The 24,986-nt window shown below is 37.8% G+C and overlaps 1 protein-coding gene across 1 annotated transcript in view; it reads left to right on the forward strand.

The window, feature by feature from the left end:
• Positions 1-24,986, forward strand: part of GRXCR1 (glutaredoxin and cysteine rich domain containing 1) — a 124,561-nt gene that overhangs the window by 69,824 nt on the left and 29,751 nt on the right. Inside the window, exon 2 of the mRNA XM_039227047.1 lies at positions 1,391-1,633. Coding sequence (XP_039082978.1) covers positions 1,391-1,633 — 243 coding nt within the window. The remainder of the gene's footprint in view (positions 1-1,390; positions 1,634-24,986) is intronic.

Consider the following 24,986-nt stretch of genomic DNA (forward strand, 5'->3'; position numbering starts at 1 on the left):
TGACAGCCTGAAGCTTGCCTAAAGCCAAGTGACATTTTTCTCTTTCAGATGACTTTCTACCTGTCACTAACTCTTCTACTTCTGGTCTCTTTTACTTCTGGTCTGGCCCAGCATTTCTTATACCTGTTTGGTCCCTCCAAGTCTCTGGGTTTTCAGCTTAGCCCCTAACTCTATTGAGGAAGGCAGTGATTCTTTCATCTTTAATATATTTTATCATCAGGAAAAAAATGGCCTCTTTCTTGGTGAGGTGGAGATCATTGCATTGCCATCTTAATGACTTCAGACCTTTTGAGGATTATCTATACCTTCACATCTGATGGATATTCTAATTTCTTTGAATACAAAGTGATGGAGCTTAGTATCCTACCTTCCAATTCTAGTATTTAGGTATCTGGACTGGTTTCCAAAGAGTTGCCTTAACAGGGCTTTATAAGTAGCGTGCTTGTGTACCAACAACTGTAGCCTCAAGAAAATTCACATATCCCTTGGTCTCATGGTATAGTTGTATTTCATTTAGTCTCCTTCAAGGAAAACTGTGACAGGGAAGAAGAGGATCTTTCCTAATGTTGTCAGGGACTATGTGGTGTGGCCCTAGCAGTTCTGGACAGGTTTTCCCAGGAATGAAGTCCCTGATTGCAGATGTAGCAGGAAATATAGGAAACAAGATTCACATGTAGGGAATCATCTTGGTTTTAAGAGTTGCTTGGCTCTGTTGAAGTGTACCTGTTTCCTTTGTCCCTTCCCATGCCTGGCTCTGACCTACTGCCCACTATGGTGTTGGCTTCTATGCACTCCCTCTGAGTCACGTGTTGCAGAGCTTTTTCAGTATGCACTGGAGCTCTGTCACTCAGATTGCATGCACATTTGCTGTGCTACTTAAGCCTCAGAACAATCCTATCATATATGTCTTGTTATTTCCAGGAAATTGTGGCCCTAAGACTATAAAGTTTGGTAAACTGATATGTAGGATTTTCAAATGGTTAAATACTAACCTTGACTGTTCTGTCACATTTTTTACTTTGGGTTTAAGAGGCAGATATAGTAATTGAACAATGTGTATGAAACACAAGAAAGATCATTCTTATTTTACCACATGGTATGCCATGTGAGACATCATCAGTTTAAGATACACCATTATTTGGTTTGCCACTGAGAACAGATAAAACACTGTCAATTAAATTATGCCATTTAAATTATGTTGATTGTTATCCCCTTTTAATTACAGATTTTCTATCATAAAAATATGTCATAGAATTGACAAATATGGCACTTCAACTTTTACTTTATGCCTTTAATGTATAAGACAATTAATTAAAATGTTGATTGTCTTAAGATAATAAGATATAAGAAAGTACATGCAAATATTTACACTGCAATGTTTTTCCTTCAGCAACCATCAACTGACCTAGAATTTGACCGTGTAGTGATTTATACCACTTGCCTTCGTGTGGTACGGACAACCTTTGAAAGATGTGAACTGGTTAGAAAGATCTTCCAAAACCATCGGGTAAAATTTGAAGAGAAAAACATAGCTCTAAATGGTGACTATGGAAAAGAGCTCGATGAGAGATGCCGGCGTGTTTCTGAAGCTCCTTCCCTCCCGGTCGTATTTATCGATGGCCATTACCTTGGGGTAAGTACTCTGCTAAGGAAAATCTTCTTTTTTATTGAACCCAACCAGTGTTGTTAGAAATCTATATGACAAGGCAACTTGAAACATAACTCCTGGGACATTTGCTATTTTTTGAAGTTCAAACCAAAGGAATTGAAGCACTTACTTCTGTCCCAAATGATGTGTTACTAATAGTGTTCATCCCTACAGAAGCATGGTGAGATAAAGTCAACATTAAATTGCCTTTTTGAATAGGAATACATTTTTAGAATGTTCAGATGACTTGAGTTTTGCATTATGAAGCTTGACATGTGAGATAAAACTATATTTTAATGCACACAAGAAAAATAGAGTATTTATAAGATACACATTTGTGAATTCTCTTATACCCCATTATCGAACACTCAGTTTCCTACCTAATGAAACCAAGATTGTGGTCCTAAAACAAAATTAGTAAGAAATGGGGCCTGAAGGCAGAATTTTATCTGCTTGTTGTTTAAAATTATTTTGGATTTTGGTAATTTGACAGTGTGAGACACAAATTTAGACTTACAGGAAGCAGAGAAAACTCCCAGAGAAGCAAGGAAACATGACTGCTTCATTTCTCTTTGAATAATACTGTTAGCGTAATTAACCCCCATTGATCTATGAGCACAAGCTCGCTCAATCATTAAGAAGCCTGAGAAAAGGGCTCTGGAGAGTGCACTTTAGAAAGGGAAAGAACAAAGAGCCAAGGGACATCAGTGGTTGATGGGGTGGGACTGACTCCCCCAGATCACTTATCAGAGAACAAAGAGCTGCTGTCAAAAGGCAGATGGATATTTGGATCTTGGCTTTGTTTCGTATCTGGTCTTAACCTTCAGCTTTCAAGGGAGGTTAGCACAAATCCAGAGCAGGAAATGCTCATGTTTTGTTACGGGGAAACTGTTCTGATATCCTGTCTAGAGCCATCACTGTTAGAGACAGCCTGTCATCTTATGAAAAGATAAATGCAGAGAAGCCATGATTCACTGGGTATGACTTCTGCAATCCTACTTTTAACCTGAATTGGACACAGACTACATTCTGAAGCAGAGGAATTTTTATTTGAAACACTGAGTCTCTTTTATTATATTTCAATATGTACCCTTAGGTCCCAGAAAGCTACAACAATGGCAGTGATGAGTGATAAATTAATAATAATAGTAATAATCATATTGTACTGCACTCAGCTTTACACATTCATCTCCTTGAATCCCCTGGATAGCCTTAGAGAACGCCTCTGCTCTACTGGTTGAGAAGGAAGACAGCCTTGTTTCAAATTCCTGCTCTGATACTTCTATGTGATTCTGGACAATTTAGAAATCACTCTGTGAAAAAAAAGAAAAAAAAAAAAGAAATCACTCTGTGCCTCAGTTTTCTCATTTGTGAAAGGAGAACCATAATAGAACTTTTCTCACAGAATAATTGTTAGAATTTTACCATATATAATAAATAGAAATGCTCAATTCCTATGCCTGGAACAAAGTATGCTTTTAATAACTAGTAACAACTTTATCATTATTTTATAAAAGAGAACATTAAATATTTTTCTCCAAGTCACAAAGCTGGTCAAGTGACAGGGCCAGGACTTGAAGTTAGGTCTGCCCGACTCCACAGACCCCAGCTTTTTGGCACATCACCTCAAGGAAAGGGATCTTTGATCTTTGTCTGCTGATACAGTCTTAATAGCTAGAATATGGTTTTGGCACAAAGTGCTCAGAAATGTGTGTAGAATGAGTGTATGAGTGATGCTCTGTTGTCCTCATGTATTGTTTTCTTCTCTCCCTATGACATTCTTCCACCATGAAAGGATCTGATAAACTCACCCCCACCAGGGAAAAAAGTCACTGATAAGGGTTGTGGTCGTTTGCCTTTTAACCTTGGAAAAATTCTGATGATAATAGAAGATGTTTCCCATTGTGGAATTTTGATTTCTGTAACACTGCCCAATTAAACTTAGTGGGTGATGACCTCCTCATACCAGTGGAAGGTTGGCCTTACCTGATGCACTGCTTTTGACCATACTGATCTTCTTCCTACTTCTAGGACAATCTAACAGGCAGTAATGCTATTTTTCTTTCCACTTGATGGACAGAAGGAGAGTGCAACAGAGAAGGGAGGTGGGGTGCAGATCCTTTTTCAGTTACTTTTTCCCGTGATTACTTTATTAATACAGTCGCCTAGAGCTGGAAAGATCACACAGATGCTACCTAGCTGCTTTTAGAATCTGAAACTAATGCCCCAAATCTGGAAAGAGACCAGGGACAGATTTTTTTCTCTTTCTTTTTCTTCTTATAAAAGGAGAATTACTTCTAAATCTATAATTAAAAATGGAGGTAAACACTCCAGAAAACAGCTTCTACAATAAACTCCCTCTTACTACAAAAACCCTTTTATTTAAATTCCAGTGCACAGTTGTAAATGGAATACACTGCTGGAATTAGAGAGCCTTTTCCCTGCAGAATTCATTCATCTGAAATGGAAGGATGCCCTCTGCTGGGTTTTGGCACACGGTGAAGCATAATTTTTAGGGAGGAAAAGAAGCTGATGTTGGTAATTTGCTTAACATCTGTGATGTTTTAAACAGTCACACGAAACCATTTGATTTAGTTTAAATTTAGACAAGTGAGAAAAATCAAGATGTTTGAATCATCTGTGTGATACAACTGTTTTTAAGGGTGGGAGAGAGAGAAATCGAGAGGGTCAGAGAATGAGGTCGACAGGGACGGAAACAGACAGATGGAGGCACACTGTGGGAGACAGTGAGATGGGATGTGGGGAGCGTGAGGCCATTTTGTGGCAGCTCCCTTATTCTCCTGCATCATTGCTGTCAGACCCAGGGATGGGTGGTGCAAAGGAATTCAGTTATCTTCACTGCAGGGCTGATAATAGAGTACAATGGGAAAGAGCAGAGAAATTAACAGGAAAGCTCAGCTCTTTTTTCCTGATGACTCTCATTCCCAGCCAGACTTCTATGTAAAAATGGAAGCCATGAAACAGTCAAGGGAAAGATATTACTTTAGAAAACAAATCTTCACTGCCCTGGTATGCTCCATTGGGGTAGAAGGGTCAAGGAGCTAGTTGGGGGCTGAGAGGGGTGAAAGGTGGGGTTTAGCTTGAAACTTGCTTAAAGCAATTATCCTGTTGATTTGGTATCAGGAGATCTTTACACAAAAAGATTGTGTTCCAATAGTTTCGGCATAAATTGTCTTAGACTTCTAGTAGGAAATAGGTTAGAAATAGTGTGTTGAGGGGCGCCTGGGTGGCTTAGTCGGTTGAGCGTCCGACTTTCGCTTAGGTCACGATCTCGCGGTTCGTGGGTTCGAGCTCCGCGTCGGGCTCTGTGCTGACTGCCGGCTCGGAGCCTGGAGCCTGTTTCAGCCCTCTCTCTCTGACCCTCTCCTGCTCACGCTGTCTCTCTCTCTCTCCTAGAAATAAATTAAAAAAAAAAAAAAAAAAAAGAAATAGTGTGTTGATTCTGGACCAACCGTAAAACTTTACAGTAGAAACGCATAAAGCCCACATTGGAGCTGAGCTATAAAACATAGAATGAACCAGAGTGGGGACTCTGGTAATGGAGACTAGAAGAGCTATTGATCTAGGCAGGTCTCTTAAACTATTTGATGTTGAGATGTGACTGCTTGATAATTCTGTAACGATTGAAAGTGCTATTTTATTCAGTTTAAGAATAAAGGTATTGTTATTGAGCATAGGTGGTTTATACACTAGAAGTATAGACTCTAAGCAAGCATTTAGGGAGAACTTGGATAACTTCTCTGCAGAAATGGGCCACTGAAGAAGCCTGTGCCACAATCAAGAAGCTGTTGGCTCCAGATATGCTGTCTTTGGTCCTCTCCAGCAAGACAGATGATTTGTTCTCTGCTCCTTTTCCTTCATAATTCTGTTCCTAAGTAAAGTTTTGAGTGAGTGAGTGTATCTGTGGTTACTGAATCAGTCACATATGAAAACAATGAGGGAAAATGGGAAATGTGGTTTTTAGCTTTCTAGCCTCTACAGTACAGGGAGACATTTGAGGAGATTGGATCAGTTATGAGTAAGCCAAACGATAGTATCTGCCAGATGCACTGTTTTGTTTGTTTTAATCAGATTATTGAGGTGCAATTTACATATAATAAACTGTATTCATTTAAATTGTAATTTAGTGGGTTTGGACAGATATGTACACCCATGAATCTATCAATACATTTGAAATACAGAGCATTTCCAACCCTCTCCCCCAAATATTCCTCATAACAATTGGCAGTTAGTCCCTTCCTCCAACCCCTGTCCCTTGGTGACCATCAATCTTTCTGTCAATAGAGGTTTCTATTCTTCTAATGTCTTTGTCTGGTTTTGGTGTCAGGGTGTTGATGACCTCATCAAGTGAATTTGGTAGAGCTCTAACTTGTGCAATATTAATTTCTGGTTCTATTTATTCTTTGGTATAGAGTACTAAATCATTTGACATCACTTTCCTTTTATGTGAAGGACTTCTTTTACATTACTATTGTAGTGTGGGTATTCTGTAGATGAATTCTTTCAGCATTTTTATGCCTGAATAATTTTTATTTCACCTTTGGTTTTTATAAGTTATCTTTGCTGGATATAGAATTCTAAGGTTGAAAGTTTTTTTTTCTTTTAGTACTTAAGAGACAGTGCTCCTCTCTCTTCCATTTGCGTTACTTCTGATAAAATGTATGGCGTCATCCTTATCTTTGTTCCTCTGTATGTGTGTCTTCTCCTTCCCCTGGCAGCTTTTAAGATTTTCCTTTTAATCACTTGATTTCAGAAACTTGATTATGATATGTTTTGGTATCGCTTTCTTCATGTTTCTTTTGCTTAGGGTTCATTGCCATTCTTGGATGTATAGTTTTTTTTTTAATCAAATTTGGAAAACTTTCAGCTATTATTTTTTCAAATATTATTTAGATCTCCCTTTCTTTCTCTTCTTTTCAGAGGCTTTACTTACATGCATATTAGGGTGCTTGAAGTTGTTTCACAGCTCACTCCATTTCATTTTGGATAGTTTCTCTTGCTATGTCTCCTGAATCCCTAATCTTTTCTCGTAAAATGTATAATCTTGTATTAATCCTATCCAGTTTATTTTTTTATCTCAGGAATTGTAATTTTATCTTTAGACATTTAATTTTTTAAAAATATATACTCCATGTCTCTATTTAACATGTTCAATATTTTTTCTAGCTTTTTTTTAACATTTGGGATATAGGTCAATAACTTGTTTTAATCTTCTTGTCTGACAGTTCTAATATCTGGGTCAGTTCTGGGTTGGTTTTAATTGATTGATTTTTTTCCACATTGTGAGTCATATTTTCCATTTCTTTACCTGCCTGGTAATTTTTTTTATTGGGTTCTGCATATTATGAATTGTATCTGATTGGGTAAAAATATTCCTTGTTGGGATATTTTTGAATCCCTATAAATGTTCTTTTTTAAAATATTTATTTATTTTGAAGGAAAGAGAAACTAAGCAAGCGGGGAAGAGGCAGAGAGAGATGGAGAGAGAGAATCTCAAGCAGGCTCCACACTGTCAGCACAGAACCTGATGCAGGGCTGGATCTCACTAACCTATGAGGTCATGACCTGAGCTGAAATCAAGAATCAGATGCTTAACCAACTGAGCCACCCAGGCACCCCTGTATTCCTATAAATATTTTTAAACTTTTTGCTGGGATGTAGTTACGTTACTTGGAAGAAGTTTGCTATTTGGGGTTCTGTTTTTAAGATTTTCTAGACAGAGCCAGAGAAGTGTTTAGTTGAAAGTTAATTATTCCCCAGTAGGGAAGCATAATATTGTGGGATCGTTATCTAATGCCCCACTGATTATAAGGTTTTCCAGTCTGGTTGATGGGAACAGGCGTTCTTCTTGGACCTTTTCCTAGGTACTGTTCCTTTAAATGGTTTCAGATTCTTTTGCTGGCCTTCTGTAGTTTCCTTACATGCATGTGCTGGTGATTATGCTGCTGAACACAAGCTAGGCTCTCTGAACACCTTCAGAGTTCTCCGTGAAACCCTTCATTCTCTAGTGCTTTGTCCTGTGAACTCTAGCCACCTTAGTCTCCTGGGTTTTTGGGGTCTGTTTCCTCAACCCAGGGTGTCTACCAGGTTGTGCTTAGGTTCCTTTTTCCTGTACGCAGCTTGGAAAACCAAAGAACTCACTTCATTTATTTCCTGCCTCTCAGGAAGGACAAGTGGGGGAGGGTGGGGGATCTTTGGTAATTTTAGTTTCTTTATGGGAATGTGTTATGATATGAAATAACAACTAGTGTCATAAACCATCAGTGTAATCAATGTAAAGTTAAATGTTTTTGTTGGGTTTTGAAGCCATTCTGTTTTAAACCTCTTGAAAATATTTCCCATATATATGGGAAGTGGATTTTAAATGTTGGGGCCATATTCTTGAAAATATGATGAAAGTTATAGACCTTCTCATTATAAATGTATACAATCTTCTTTACAATATAAGGGCTTTCTGAGAATTTATCCCTAGGTAACTAACTTTTCATTAAAAAGTCTACTTTGGAGATGGTGCCTATTGGAGTGTACCCTACTTCTTAGTTGTCTTTGAAGATTGTATTTAGTAATGTGACCCACTTCATTACAAGTAAGTACAGTCATATTTGTATTTAATTATGGAATCAGTGAATTTAGATCTTTGCCTTTTTTTTTTTTTTTTAAAATCATCAGTATCCTTTGTGCTCATTTCTTTAATCATTAGCAATTTCATCAGAGGTCTAGATGGGAGGAGAATCTCCTGAAACATTCAAGTCTACCCGTTGTCTTGGATCTTATTTGTAATAGTACAGTAAATGTTTAATCTTCAAGCCTTCTTCATCAAAGTCATAAAGTATTTGTTCCTGGCCTGTTCACTCCACTTCAGAAAGTCCGGGGTTGGAGGAGTCTGAAATTTAAGCCTAAGTGAGGTTCTTGGAATTTAAATTAAGCAATATTTCCTTGTGTGATTGCTTCTTTGAGTTTTTTTCCTATATAATTGAAGATAGTTTTTATTAGCAACAACAATGACAATAACAGTAAAAGCTACCTTGAATTATATACTCTGTCAAGCTTTTTGCCTCCTCGATCTCTTTTACGTTGTATGATAGTACAGTGAATTGTACTACTGTTATCTTTCCCACCCCAAGTTTGTACCTGAAGAAAAGGAAGGCTTAGAGAATTTAAGAAACAGTTTAAACACCTTCAGATCACAAGCGGCAGAGTGAGGACTCAGCTTTGGGTGTGTCTGACTCTAGAGCTTGGACTCTTTAAAATCAAGGCTACAAAGTTCTTAACCTTCATCTCCCTGGCTTTAGGTCTACTATTTAGCAGCGTATTCACACCTTGAATTACTTCATCACGTGAAACTTCTCCACATTCAAGATATTAAACTTAGAAACATCCTGCTGTGGCCACAATTTTCTGTCCTTCTATCTATCCCCTTGTTTCTCTATTAAACTTGCTCTATCATCAATGGTATTGTATGTCCTTTCCCCTTTTCTACTTTTCTCAGCTTATAGTCATATTTTGGTTTCACTTGTTTCCTTCCTTTACTGTATTCAGGAATATGGTAATTCCTAGTCTATAATCACCTGCTGGACAGGCTTTGTGGAACTCCCAAGTTTGTCGATTCCCAGTCCTATGCAACCTCCATCATCTATTTTTCCTCTTTTATTCTAGTACAACCAAGGGCATTATTGGAGCAAATCTCAAAGTCATAGCAAAGAAGTCTCCAATGAAGTTGTATTATCAGCATTATCTAGGTTCATTATCTAATTTTCATATTAATATCTTGTTGGTTTTCTTTTGTGACCCACATAACCAGCTGCTCCAGTGTTTTTTAATTTCACCAAAAGAGGTCCCTTTGCCATCTTCTGCTCCCTCTTTATCACCTCCATTATTATCTTTCTTTCTCTGGTCTTCATATCTATTTGCAGCTTTAATATTGTAGGGTATTTTAATTTTTGCAGATATTTTACCTAAACATTTAAAAAAACTAGCACAGAATGATGCCTCATCATTAGTTACTTATTTCAGTTCTCTAGTTTTGATTAGTGACCCCACAATTTTCCCAGTTACAGAGACTCAAAATCTTGGTTTTCTTTTACTTCACCATCTTTCTCTTACTCATATCTGGTCACTTGCCAAGGTTTACAATGTATCCATTGGGATCTTAATTTTCACATTTTGGGTGCTCCTCCCTGAAAATAAGAGTAGCAAAGTGGAAGCAGACATCTGGATATGAGAGTAAATTCTTTTTCTTGTTAGTATGGGCATTGGTCAAGTTATTTAATTTCTTTAAGATGAAGATAATAAAATACCCTACAACATTGGGTATTTTGAGAATTAAGTGAGATGAAGCATAAATACTCACAGTGTCTGGAAAATGATGCACTTTAAGTAACCCTTTGCTAATATTATTAAGGTGAAAGCTTTAGAGAAATCATATATTTAGGGTATATAGGTAGGAGGAGATAGAGATAATAAAAAGAATTAAGAAAGGGCTGGATCAATAAATAATGAGAGGAGAAAAGGTGGAGTATCATTCTGAGTCCATCCTCAGATACCAATGTCCGAGAGGTCTGATTCATGGGGGTAGGATGCCACACAGCATTTAAGCTTCTGGATAGTGGTAGTGTTTTTAATATGAAGCAAACATTATGGTCAAATGCCATTCAGTTTCATATGAGCTGATATGGGGACTATTAGAGATATTCCATCTCAGTTCATGACACTTTTCCATGATATGAAACATAATTATTTAAATAGTGTTGGGTGCTTGGGTGCCTCAGTCAGTTAAGTGTTCAGCTCTTGACTTCAGCTCAGGTCGTGATCTCAAGGTTCATGAGTTTGAGCCTTGAATACAGCTCTTTGCTGTCAGCACAGAGTATGCTTCAGAGCCTCTGTCCCCTTCTTTCTCTGCCTCTTTCGTGCTTGCACTCTCTCTCTCTCTTAAATATAGATAAGCATATAAAATAAGTAAATAAATAAATGAAGTTATACTTATTCACTTAAGTACTAGGGAAGTTATTAATAACTTTACTAACAATGCTATCTACAACAAATTAATGAGAGTTAATAATAAATGAGATTTGAAAATTATTAGCAACACACCTATTTTCTCTTAAGATAAAACATAACAGTTACATATAAGATACTCTATACTTTGATTTTTATTTCCTTACAGTATGACACTGATTTTTTTCTCTCTTTTTAAATTAATTTTTTAACATTTATTCACTCTTGACTGAGAGACAGAGCATGTGGGGGGTGGGGGTGGGCAGAGAGAGAGACACACACATAGAATCTGAAGCAGGTTCCAGGCTCTGAGCTGTCAGCACAGAGCTTGACTCAGGGGGCAAACCACGAACCATGAAATCATGACCTGAGCCGAAGTCAAACGCTTAACCGACTGAGCCACAAGGTGCCACTCTCTTTTTAATAGTAAATACAGTTTTACCTTATTCAACTCAGAAAGCATTTTGTTATGTGAAAATGCCAAAAAGTGACATGAAAATGGCAAAAAGTGACATCTGATTTGTTCTTTATTTTTAGAACGAAGCTAATCCATTTAAATGTGTGCCCAAATAAGAGGGAGAAGGCTGAAGGAATTAATTTCTTACATTCTTCTGTTAGCACCTCTTCTCTCTCATATCCTCTCAGATCAAGACCAAGTTGGGAGACTGGTGGGGCTACTATCAAGATGCGGTTGCAGAAGATTTACTTTGTTAGGTTTTCTAAAGACAAGTGTAGATAGATGCATGCAGATGTTTCATATGGAAGCATAGAATCTTAGATTAAGAAGATCAACTTAGACATCAGCTTCTCAAATGTTTCTCTCAGTACATGAATTCTTTCTACCATATCCCTGGCAAAGGTGAACAATCTTTGAACACACCCAGTGACAACAACCTCACTGTGGTTCAAGGAAACTTATTTAATTGTAGTACCCCTTTAATTACTAGAAAGTTTTCCCTTTAACTTCCTGCACTTGTTTGTCTTAGTTCTTGAACCTAGAACAATGCAAATTAAAATTGTTTCTTCATTCATAACTATAATTTCATTTACAAAAATGTTGGGAAGTTTTCTCTGTGGTTCCTTTAACTCTTACTCTTATCTCATGGTTTTCTGAATTTCCACATCTTAGTTATTCTCCTTAGGACACAGTCTGGTCTTTAAATGCATCACCCAAAACTAGAACCAATCTTCTAGATGATTATCTCTGTGAACATTATCTTTATCACTCTATTAATGGAGCCTACATTTATGCATCTATGCCATACAATTAATTATACTGAGTCTGAAGCTAGTTAAAATACTTATATAACTTTCATGTGAACCATTTCTCTTTTTTTTTAATTTTGATTTAAAGACATGTTTTAATGTTTTTTTTTTTACTTATTTCTGAGAGAGAGAGAGAGACAGCATGAGCAGGAGAGGGTCAGAGAGAGAGGGAGACATAGAATCTGAAAGAAGCTCCAGGCTCTGAGCTGGTTGTCAGCACAGAGCCCAATGCGGGGCTCAAACCCACAAACCATGAGATCATGACCTGAGCTGAAGTCGGATGCTCAACTGACTGAGCCACCCAGGTGCACATCATGTGAACCATTTCTCAAAATAAAAATTTCTTATAAATTTGGTTTTTAGGTCCATTTTAATAGGTCCCAAGATTCCTTTCCCTTGGATATGTGGTTAGTAGACAATAATTAAGAAAACAAGGAAATATAACTTTTCTGTGAAATATAACCCACTATTTTTGATGACTATCATTCTCTTTCTGTAAGCAGATCAGTCTGGTGCTAGTGTCATTCCTTAGATCATGCAGTAAAGAATTTATCACGTGACTCAACATTCCATCTCCAGAAAAATGTGGTCATGGACTAGAACAAACCATAGTCAAAGTTTGGCATAAGATGGAAGTAACTTTAACAGCTTTTGCTATGTAACCCAAAACTTAGTGGTTTAGACCAACAATTGCTGTATAAACTGTGATGTTGCCTGGGCTTGGCTGCTCTTTGTGGTCTACTTGTGGCTTGGCTAGAGCTGAGTGGTCTAAGATGATCTCACTTATGTGGAAATTGGTTCCTCAGGTTTTCCCCTTTTTAGTAGCCTAGTTGGAACTTGTTACATGATGGCAAAAGAGTTCCTAGAGTGAAAAGGGCAAGGCCTGAAGCTCAAGCACATTTAAAACCTCTGCTTAAGTCACGGTTGTTTTGTCCCATTGACTAGATCAAGTCATAGGGTCGGGCCCAGGTTCAAGATGGAGAAAACAGACTCCACCTTTTGATTGGAGGACCACCAATGTCATGTCCTGGAGTGGTGTGCACACAATGAGGCATGAACACATTGGTGTCAATTATTGGTCTAAACTACCAAAGTGCCAAACTTTGACATCATTTAATCCTGGCTTTTTGCCCGAGTCAGATGTGCTCCATGACATTTTCTTGTTGGAGGATTGCATACTTTTTTATTTACTGTCTGTTAATCATTCTTTAACACTATATTTGGTCATGAAATTAGTTTGTGTAAGTTTGGCATTCAATGCACAGCTCTGTGGAACTAAATCAAGGCATCAGTCCTCTTGAAATTGCCAGAGTCACATACCATCATCTTAGTCCTACAGTTACCACCGATATCTTGTGATGTGCTTAATCCACTGACTGAAGCTTCGCCTTCAGATCTGCTGATTTGTTTGGCTCTTACCTTATTCTTGCAGAGGAAATGTGGAAGTACTGTGATTACAATGTTTTCTTCTCATATTTTGGGTGCTGCATTTAAATCAATGACATAAAGAGTCTTATGGCAGTAAGTACCTTGAAACCCGTTTATGCGCTATTTAACTTACATTCCAGAAACTTAGAGTCAGTTAAAGAGAGAGGTTTTGAGGCATATAGGCATTATGTATTCCAAAATTATAGGCTCAAGGAACAGCTTCATCCATATAGTCTTTCCTTATATATCCTGGCTTTATCATTTCACAAATTTCAGTGAATTGTCCCACTTGACAAAGACTTTGCTGCATTGAGTTTGCCTGCTATAATTTTCTGTATAGCAGGATACTTATAAAGAGTCTGGTAAGTACGTTGTTCAATTACTTGCATAATATGTCAAAACTTGAGCCTTAAATTTGATGCTATGTACCTAAGCATTATGAAAATATAAAATACTTGTGTTGTGGGGAGCCTAGATGGCTCAGTCGGTTTAGTGTCTGACTTGATTTTGGCTCAGGTCATGATCCCAGGGTCATGGATTGAGCCCTGCACGACGCAATACACTGAACATGAAGCCTGCAAAGATTCTCTCTCTCTCTCTTTCTCTACCCCCCCACTCCCCCACCCCGGCTGCCCCTCTCCTGCTTGCACACCTGCACATGTGCTCACTCTCTCTCTCCCTCTCTCTCAATAAAAACAAAGAAAACAAAACAAAAAACCCAGTTGTGTCTATTTGTGACTTGGGCACAAATTAAAAGAGAACACAGAGCATACCACCTAATAAAGGACTCCAGGAGCCAATTTGCCTGTGTCTCAATTTAGGTATAAATTGCTAACTACTCCCAATCTGATTGAAAAGAAAATATATTTGTGCATAATCAGTGTTTTCTTACTTGGATTTAAAGACATAATGTAAGCATTTAAGCTCTTTTTTTTAAATAGAAAATGCATAAAAATAATGTACCATTCTACAAGTAGGTGAGAGTTAATAGAAATTTTAATGAGCATCCATTTCTAATAGAACTTGAAATCAGTATCTCAGTAAAGAAAAGCTTTGGTTGGTAATGAGCTGTATTTCTGTTCTTGTGAGCATAGAGATTTAGGGTTCTCTCAACCACCAGAGGGCTCTCACAATATAAGAAAATATGTTAAATATATAGTAGAATAATGTGTTCAATTAAAATTAAATGTTTTAAATATATGGATAATAGACAAAGTTTCAAATCTATATTTCCTTTTAGGAAAAGAAAAAAATCAGAAGAAACAATTTTAAACTATTCAAAAACTTGAAACAAATGTAATAAATAGTTTACACTTTGGGGGCCTATGCCTAAATCAAACATTTATACCATTCATTTACATTTTGAAAGGAACAAAAAATAAAAGGAAAGTGCATGTATTTTCTCTGAGAGTTTCTGGCCCTTAGGACCTATTTTTCTATAAACATCTAGTTTGTTACCATGATATTGTATATGATTACAACTGAGCACACATTTCACACAGGGATTCGACAAGGTAAATAGCTCCTGCGCCAAGTGGCAGGCTTCCTTATGCTCAGGTAGGATTATGATACATTGTGTTGTGTTGTGTTTTGTTTTTAATCACTCCTTGGACTCCCAGCTTGGTTGAACTCAGCCCAAGATGCTTTTCTCTCCAAAACAAAAATTAAGCTAAAGACTTGACCATATGTTTGGTCCTGGTGGTGTTTATTCTCTGGATTAGGTTCAAAGAATCAATAAGATGAATAAAACGAAGCAAAGTATCTGTCTAACAAACTAGTCCTGAAATGCTGAAACCAGAGCTGCACCCTGGGCCGCCTCATTGGGTGTAACAAAGTCAGTCCTGTGGGAAATCAATAGGGTTCAGTGGCCCCAGGGGCCAGGGCTCATCCATTTATTGTGGATTCCAGTGACTATCTCAGACTCCTGTGGCCTATTTGAGAATCTGAGGAGGCGAATCAGAATTAGTGATTATCAAAGTAGTCTCTGTGGTGCCCCTGACGTTCCCTCAACCTTCCCTTAAGGGGCACCTGATGGGTAGTATGAGTGGGAAGGAATTCAAGCTCTCCTCAGAATGCCAAACTATACCCTGTGATCCACACATTTATTTGACAGTCTTCCACCTATGGTTTCTGTTGAAAGGTTTGAAATAAACAGAAAAGTTCAGTTGAGGAACTTAGGAAAACACAGAAACCAATGTCTCGGGTTTTTTTTCATTCTTTCTATATTATTTTAACTTCTCTGGAACTTGGGTCATATTGCTACAGTTCAGGGTGGGAGTCATGATCTACAGTAGGTGGGTCAGGTTTGGATGTGTCCCTGTGTATGGCCTCCAGGCTATGGTAAAAGTAGTAATCCCAAAAATCCTAGAAGTAATAAAGTGAATAGTTATGGAGCAAACATTGAGCACCCTCTGTGTGCCAAGCACTGTGCAGTGTTCTAGAGATTCAAAGATTTTAAATCCACAGTCCCTTCATGTAGGGTCAAAATGTAAGAATGAGGTGTGTGTGAGGGGGAGAAGGAAGTGAGCATGACGCATGCTATGTCACTCTAAACCAGTTGTGCTAGGTTAATCGTAAAAGCATAGAAGGTGAAGAAAGATGTCTTTCAGTCAGGGCAATGAGGGAAGGTTCTAAGGAGGCACCATTTGAGCTGTGCTTTGCAAAATGAGTAAGATTCTCATAAGAAGTGGTGGGATTGTGCCCCTAATTCTATGCTACATGTATTCCTAGCATAAGAGATATCTAGAGCAAAATCTAGGGTTATGCCTAATGGTGGATGTCTTTGATTCTTTCTAATGAGGTATGATTCAGTTTAGTTCCAGGAAAGATCTAGGTGTTGAAATGTAGGGTAAAAGAATTCTAGGGATTACTGGTTTTTCCTGTAGGTATAACAGGTCAACTTAGATCTCTATAAAATGGTATTACCTAAGGAAAAGGTTTTTATGAGTTCTTTCTGACATACGGCTTAGCTCTGTGCTGATTGTATCCAGCTTCCCTGCCACCCCTGTGGTTGCCAAGTCAAAAGCCCCAAAGGCATTAGTGTCCACAGAGGGCAGGGACTTCTCTTTGGGGTCCTCAGGTATCACACAATTTTTGGAGTGTGCTGTGCTTTGGAGCTTGAAATGACCTTAGTCTGAACTTTGGTCCTTTGGTTTAAACTTGAATGAGGCAGGGGAGTTTAAATATGTAGTAAAGGTGGGTGAGAAGTTAGATGGAAAGATCTAGGTGTTGCCTTGGCTATGGGAATATTTGCAGAGGATCCTGGCTCCTCTCCATCCATTGTATTTTGTTCCTGAGGAAAAAGGAGTAAGATGTAAATTTTCAGATTTTTACAAGTCAAAATGGGAAGTAAATCAATTTCATTCCATCACTGACTGAGAGCCCTGATGCAGAATGATAGCAAATCTCAGTTCCTTCTCAGGCAAAGGATACAATAAAAATCACAATATGATTTTTCCTGAATTTGCGGAGCTCAGTCTACCCTTTCACTTTGGGTAGTGCAGAACTCAGGGACAGGGGGATTATTCACAATGAATATTCATTCAAGATCATTCTTTTCCCTGGGTTCAAAAACATATATTTAAAAAACGCATTGCAATTCACAGTATAAAGAGTGGGGATTGAAAATATAATTGAATGTTTAATTATATTTTTATTTTGTAGAAAAATATTTGCTGTATTTTCCCAAACTTCTCATCATTGACTACTTTAATACTTCTGAAATGACCAATAAATGAATGAATGAGAACCTATTATGTGCTATGCCAGGCCTTTTGGAAGATGTAGTAGCAATATAAACCGTGATGTTTGCATGTCACAAGCTTGCATTGAGACTGTGAAGACAAGAGTATGTGGAGTATTCTTTGTTCCATATGGATTTTTTTTTCCAGGTTATAAGGGGTATAGGACATAAGAGGAGAAAAAGATCAAAGAAAGATAGAATCATCCGGAAAGATTTCTTGAACTCATAGAATTTCATTCTTTCATAATCTCTCCCTATACATTTAGCTCAACTTTCTGAGTGACCTTGAGCACATTAACTTAGCACTGCATATGTCCGTTTCCACATGTATAAAAGAGGAACCATCCTATCTGCTTCATAGGATTATTTTTTAGGTATTGTTTTAAGCAATGGAAGTGTGGAAACAATAACATCTCCGTCTCTGCCCACAAAGAGCTCACAGTGTGAAGGTTGACACAGAAACAAATGTGTGTCCCTCGGTGTGAAAGTACAGTGGAAGAAGTATGTGCTGTGTTATTATGTTATGACATCTGGAGGCATCAGGAGTGACTGCCTGAGGTGTTCTGGGCAGGCTTCACAGAAGAGGAAATGCTTAGTTGTGTGTTTCAAGCAGACTAGAAATGTATAAAGTGAGCAAAGGCAGCCACAAAAAAAGAGAATGTGCAAACTCACGGAGATAGTACTTTCTGTATGTGCTTTTAGTTTGGCATGACTGAAGGACCAGCTGTGTTCCAGATATCAAATTCCTTGTTACAAGTCCCCCAAAGTTTAGTGATTTAAAACCATTTCTGTTCTTTTTTTTTTTTTAATTTATTTTTGAGAGAGAGATAGAGACAGCCTGAGCAGGGGAGGGTCAGAGAGAGGGAGACACAGAATCTGAAACAGGCTCCAGGCTCTGAGCTGGCTGTCAGCACAGAGCCCGACGCGGGGCTCAAACCCACAAACCGCAAGATCATGGTGGGACGCTTAACCAACTGAGCCACCCAGACGCCCCTAAAACCGTTTCGTTTGTTTCACAATTTCATGGGTTGAGTGCACTCAGCAGGGCAATTCTTCTGCTCCGTGTGGCATCTGCTAGGGCTCCTCACTCAGTTGCATTTAGCTGCCAACTGGACTGAGAAGCACAAGGACCCTTCACTGAAAGGTTTTGTTTGTTTGTTTGCTTACTCATTGTTTTACTGTTTTAGTTGTTATTCATTGTTTTACTGTTTTAGTTGTTATTCATTGTTTTACTGTTTTACTTGACCCAAAGAGCATATTTCTGCCCCTCCATGTGGCCTCTTAAGGTAGCTGTCCTGGGTTTCTTCACAACATAATGATCTCAGTGTAGCCAACGTTTTATATGGCATCTGAATTTACAAAAGGGAAGAAGCAGAAAGTGCTAGACTTCTTAAAGTCTGGGCTCAGAGGTTCCAGAACATCATATCCCTCAGTGCCTTTTGGTCAAAACACACAAATCATAAGGCTGTCTTAGATTCAAGGTGAAGGGACAGACTGCACCTCTTCATGAGTGGTGAGACATATGTCTACGGGGAGAGAAGGAAGTGGTGGTGGCCACCATTAGATGTTAGCTATCACAGGTATATCAAGTGTATGTAGGGAGCTGAGGGAAATAAGACTGGAGAGGTTGCTGGAGCCAGATAATGGAGTCGTCATGGGTCGTGTCTATTGTCTGGAGCTGATTGGCTTTGCTTATGAGTTTTAGATCCAGACTGTGGTGGTTGAGGAAACGTGCCCAGTATTTTCCACCCACGTTGTGAACTGCCCTAAAATGGTTTTAGAGTCTCCATAATGATAAAGTTTTTTTTTATGGTTTTATCGTTTATTTCATAGGACTACATTTTTTTTTCGTCTTTCTCCTGCTGTGGAAAATGTGGGCTCCGTATTGTAGAAAATACTGCAATAAATATTTCTGTGAATGTAATTTTTATACAGTTAAGACTATCTTTTTTTACAGAACTTTCCCAAAACAAGAAAACGGAAGCCAAGGGCACTAACATTTTAATGTAATTCAAATTTGGAGCAAAGAACACAGACATTTTAGTATAATCAGGACTTGAGCTGTTAAGTCCTCTTAAACATAATTTTAAATTTATGACCTTATTATTTTCTTCTTCTTGCTTTGATAGGATACCTTTGATGTTCATTTTGCAATTTCTTTAATTTATTTTTTTAAGGAATAAAAACTCGTGGATTTGAATTTACTTCTTAAAACTGTTTTCACTACGTATGTAAGATTGATCTGCAATATATTTTTTTTAAGTTTCTTTATTTGAGAGAGAGAAGGTTTGTGCACCTGAGGGACAGAGAGAGAATCTTAAGCAGGCTTTGCACTCTCAGTGTAGAGCCCTATGTGGGATGCTAACTCACAAACCCTGAGATCAGGACCTGAGCCAAAATCAAGAGTCAGATGTTTAACTGACTGAGCCACCTAGGCACCTCAATCTGTAACATTTCAATTTTTATGTAGTTAAAATAGTTGGTAATTTCAGGGTTTTATTTTTTCTCTTTGACCTAATTGTTCTCTGGAGAATTTATTCATTTCCAAGATTTTTTTTCCTGGTTTTACATTTAACTATTTGTTTCTAATTGTGTTGCATTGTGGTCAAATAATATGACCTATGAGATGATTACTGTTTATTGATTGATGTTTTCTATGTAGTCTAATATATAATAAAGTTTTGTAAGATTTTCATGGATTCTTGGGAAGAATGTATAACCTTTATTTTGATAGATACATAGGTATAAATAAATTGTTTTTAATTATATAATTATATCATTCAAATACTCTGATTTTTATTTTAATCTTTTTTTCTATCAAATACTTAGAGTCAGCTAATGTACTTAGTCTTTATCAATGTGACTTCATATATTTAAATATGTAGAGATAGATATATTCATGGCTTTTTCCAATAATCATCTTTGATAACTCAGTGCTTTTTGGCTTGAATTTTTCTTGTCTTATAACACTGCTCACACAGCCCACTCCATATCTCCCATAGTGTATTTATATATTTTGTTTTCGTTTGCCTATATTCTTTTGCTTAGTAATTTTGATTTAGGTATTTCTTTTGTAAACAAAATTATAATTGAATTTTATTTGACATAATCTGTGAATCCTTATATTTCAGTAAGAGAACTAATCCCTTTAAATTTATGGTCATCCCTAGGGGGCCCCTGCATGGCTCAGTCAGCTAGGCTTCTGACTCAATTTTGGCTCAGGTCATGATCTTACAGTTTGTGGATTCAAGCCCCCCGTCAGGCTCTGCACTGGTAGTGAGGAGCCTGCTTGGGATTCTCTCTCTTCCTAGCTCTCTACCCCTCCCCTCCCCTGCTTATACTCACTCTCTTTCTCTCAAAATAAATAAATAAACTTAAAAAATTTTATTGTCATCACTTAAATTTTTTTCTTTAGTGTTGTCATTGTATTTTATGTTTTGTGTATTTTTCTACTTCCTGTTATCTTTAAAAAGAAAACCTAACTCTGGGACACCTGGGTGGCTCAGTTGGTTAATTGTCTGACTCTTGATTTTGGCTCAGGTCCTGATCGTGGGATCAAGCCCCACAGTGCGCTCTGGGTTAAGCATAGAACCTGCTTAAGATTCTCTCTCCGCCTCTCCCTCTGTCGTTTCCCTGTTCACTCTCTTTCTATCTCTCTCTAAATAACAAACAAGCACACAAACAAAAACAAAAAACTCTTTTGTTAAAGGTACTGTGCCTTTTTTTTGCAGTCTAAGGAGAACCAGATGGGGATTGCACATGACGTATTTGCAACAATGAGCTGCCTGCCTCTTTCAGTGAGGCCTCTAACGTGTGTATAGCATTGTGAGAGTGGGCTCTGCCATCACTGCTCCGTTGTCCCTGGGTCAGAAACCCTTCTCTGAGGCTAGTGATGTATAATAGTGTTTCTCAACCTTTTTATTTTTTTGTTATTTCCCCCTATCTGCTTAGGTTTCTATATACTTATAAGAGTATATATCACTTTCTCCCACCCCTAAGAATCAACTTTCACCTCCTTGGAGATCACTTGCTGGACAGAGGTCTCCTGATTGCCACTCAGCTCTGAATGAGCAGGTGTTGGTCAAGTGTTTGAAAGCATGCAGTTTTCCCCTGGTCATGCAGCCTCTTTAATGGCAGAGTTCATGGAAATTTCAGTCCTGTTTGTCCTTGCTTTTACAGTGTTTCCTTTAAGACCCTGGGATACGAATGTTACCTTGTCCTAGTTCTTTTCACTAAATCAAATTTTCCCTAACTCTTACATCCCTTTTTCTATTCTGGGGAAATTTATTAGTGGAGGATAGAGGACTTAGACCCATGGGGTAATGTCACCATCTTACCTAGATATTCATATGGCTGCTTCCTAAGAAATTTCTGGAACACAACCATGGGCATGGTGTTAAAATGAAACTGAGCAAATGCCCTTCTTCAAAGAGCTAAGTAACTTAATATGACTGATAATTAATAGTCAGGAGAAAGAGAAGTGAGACAAGTCAAACCTGGGATCATCATTTCATCAGGATGTCAATTTCTCCACACACCCAAAGTCATTCTTTAAAGTAATTAGAACACAGATGACTAATTTGTTGTGATTTTGTGCTTTATATATTATTACATGAGATGTATTTTGCCGCTTGCTATTTTTTTTCTGCCTTTGAAAATTGCTAGCACTCTATTATTAGATATGTAGTTTTCATTTTTCTCTCTTATCACAATTTTCCTGCTTAGAACTCTAATATTAGTGTGGAAAAGAGTTGAAAATAAGATTTGTTCACATTATATTATATACATTCATAGAGGATCATGCTCTTTCCTTAGTGACCTGAAAACCCTTATCCTTGTTTTCATAATGGGACCCAGAAGCCCATAATGTTTGGTAGCTTGATTCAGGCACATAACGTCCTGACAAAATGCCTTCGCACTGCTTGTGGCTGACAGCACCTGCAGAGTGTTCAAGTGAGCTGATTGTGAGTGGGGGGTAAAGTTCACAAATTTTAGTATAATTACTTAAATATAAAATATAATTAAATGGGCTTTTAAAAAAGATTTTAAAGTATTTTTATAATGATGTTAACATTTAGTTCTTTTGGTTTATCAATTTTTAAAGTGTCTAATATTTCTTTCTTATATTTCCAATTTGGGGAGAAAAATAACAAAAGCATAGTTTTTCTTGAAAACTCTTTTTTTCTCTTTTCTCCTTTCATAGCCCCCATTACACATACTACACTTTATTTCAGTTTTGAAAATGGCAAATGCTGCTTTAATTAGTGGGAGGATTTCTTTCTTTCCTCCCTTCATTTCTTCCTTCCTTTCAGCTAAAGTGTGTTTTATGTCTCACAGGAAAAATATACGTGAAATTAGAGGAACAGTTGAAAATGTGCTCCTGGCCAGATGGAAGCAATTCACTTCTGTAACATCTTAGGAACATCCCCTTCATCTTCATTATCTGTCTCCTTCCTGCTTTTCCTGAACTCTGGGTTATTAATTCCTTGATGCATAGCTACCTTGAGCTGGAAAAGTGGGAAAATGTAGTGAGGGTGGAGACTTCTGCTTTTAGCCTATTGTGCCAATTTCTGAACAATAAGCTCTAGTTTTCAATCAGTTAAGTTCAACTAAAAAATATTGTGAGGCTCCAAGTGGGCTGTGCTGGATGCTGTTGTATATTCCGAGGAGTGGGACAGACATGTCTCTTCTCTCTTTCATAACTAAGCAAGTGTGGAAGAAAATGGACCAGAGCTCTGTGAGCATAGCCTTTATTTGATCATGGCCACCATAAGAAGACTTGGCAGGAGCTTATTACTTGGGAAAAGAAGAGGAAGGGCACCCGGGTGGCTCAGTTGCTTAAGCATCCGTCTCCTGGTTTCAGCTCAGGTCATGATCTCACAGTTTCATGGTTCAAGCCCCATGTTGGCCTCTGCGCTGGCAGCACAGAGGCTGTTTGGGATTCTCTTTCTGGCCCTCTACTCTGTGTCCCCACTTGAGCTGCCTCTGTCTCTCTCAAAATAAATGTAAAAGAAAAAAAAAGAGGAAATGTTTTATAGGAGCGCATCAAGCATAGGTCAGTGGAAATTCACCAGGTTTAATGAATAATTGGCAAAAACCAGTTCTTGAAAGAGGGACCATTGGGTTTTTTTGTTTTTGTTTTTTTTTTTTTGTAGATTAGCAACAACTGCTCGTCAATTTGGATGGTATCAGGAAGGATGGAGGGAACGGGTTAGGGGCTGAAGTCATGGTGCAGGAGGGTATGGAGGAGAAACAGCTTCAGGGGGCAAAGCTGCTTCAGGAGGCAGCCCACATGAAAATTATTCAGTCTTTCAGTGTGTCTCATTCTACATGACATGAGAAGTTGATAGGAGGAAATAAAGAGACAGAGATTCTGATTAACTCTGTCCCAGTATACTAGGTAATTCTAAGATCATCAAAATTCTTATGTGGATTGGTGAAAATTGCTAATTGAATGAAGGACCACACCTGTGCCTTGCTTGTCTCCTGCTGCTACTGAAGGGGGGCAGGAAGCTGTGCAAGTTAGATACCCGACTGAGTACATACTGCCCTTCAGTTTATCCCTCAGTGACAATGACGTCAGTATAGGCTCATCAGTTGTAACCATGGGCCACTCTGGTGGAGGATGTTGATAATGGGGGAACAGAGAATATATGGAAAATCTGCCTTAATACAATCAAGTTCATTTTTCTATATTACTTTCCAGTATGTATGTATGTATATATGTATATACATGAACATGGTAATGTATATTTTATGGTGACATTCCACAATGAATGAACAATTTTTCTCTGCTTCTTAAGCCTAATATTTATAAAAAACAGTATTCACTTTTCCCCTAGTACTTATAATAATTAAAGTCGAGAATGGCTTTACTTTATATTATCATGGTGCCATCTTTGAATTTGTTAAAACCTTTTGCTCTTCTTCGAAATTAATCTTTCTAGTTTTGTGGTTTGCTTTATAGATAATGTTGGATATAGATTTTTGTTCCTGTTGAACTGTGTTTTGTGGAAACAATCCCAGAGATAGGAATATTAAGATCTAGTTTTATTTCAGCAATATTCATCAATAAATTTTAGTTTTCCTGCTTGGACAATTTCCAATGTAGTTTTTATTAGTAAAAGTTTTTTAAGTGGTTATTTATACATGTATTTTCTTTGCACATGTAGAAGTGATCCAATTGAAAATATTCCTGGTAGTAGTAACTCTGTTTGTTTGTTTGTTTCTTTGTTTTGGAAGGGAATGAAGTGGTATATATTATTTTTCCCCTTCTTTTAGATTTTGCTGGAGATAATTTGCATAAGTATGTACCAACCACTAGGAGTCACTAGTTTACCACATCCACACTATAAGGAGCTTGCTCCTACAATCCTATACACACAGCTGAATTGGGCAGTGTTTGGGAAAGCACATCTGGGGCAAATGTTACTAAAATGCCAATGCATCTGCTGCCTTAAAAAGTACATTAAATTAGGGCGCCTGGGTGGCTCAGTCGGTTAAGCGTCCGACTTTAGCTCAGGTCATGATCTCATGGTTCATGGGTTCAAGACCCGCATTGGGCTCTGTGCTGACAGCTAGCTCAGAGCCTGGAGCCTGTTTCAGATTCTGTATCTCCCTCTCTCTCTGACCCTCCCCTGCTCACTCTGTCTCCCTCTCTCTCTCAGAATAAAAAAGAAACATTAAAAAAAGTACATTAAATAAAAAGTACATTAAGTATATGTATACCACACTTTAAGTCAGTACAATGAGTTGGCAAATTAGGAAATGATATTGTAGACTTTTAATGGTTCTTCTTTCTAAGGCAGTGTGCAAATAAACAGAATTTTTACCTTAGAAGAATTGGAGGGTCCACTCAGCCAGCTTAAGACAAGGTCTCATCGAGTT

Source organism: Hyaena hyaena, unplaced genomic scaffold, assembly GCF_003009895.1.
Source record: "Hyaena hyaena isolate Hyena2069 unplaced genomic scaffold, ASM300989v1 scaffold_24, whole genome shotgun sequence".
Classification (NCBI taxonomy): Eukaryota; Metazoa; Chordata; class Mammalia; order Carnivora; family Hyaenidae; genus Hyaena; species Hyaena hyaena.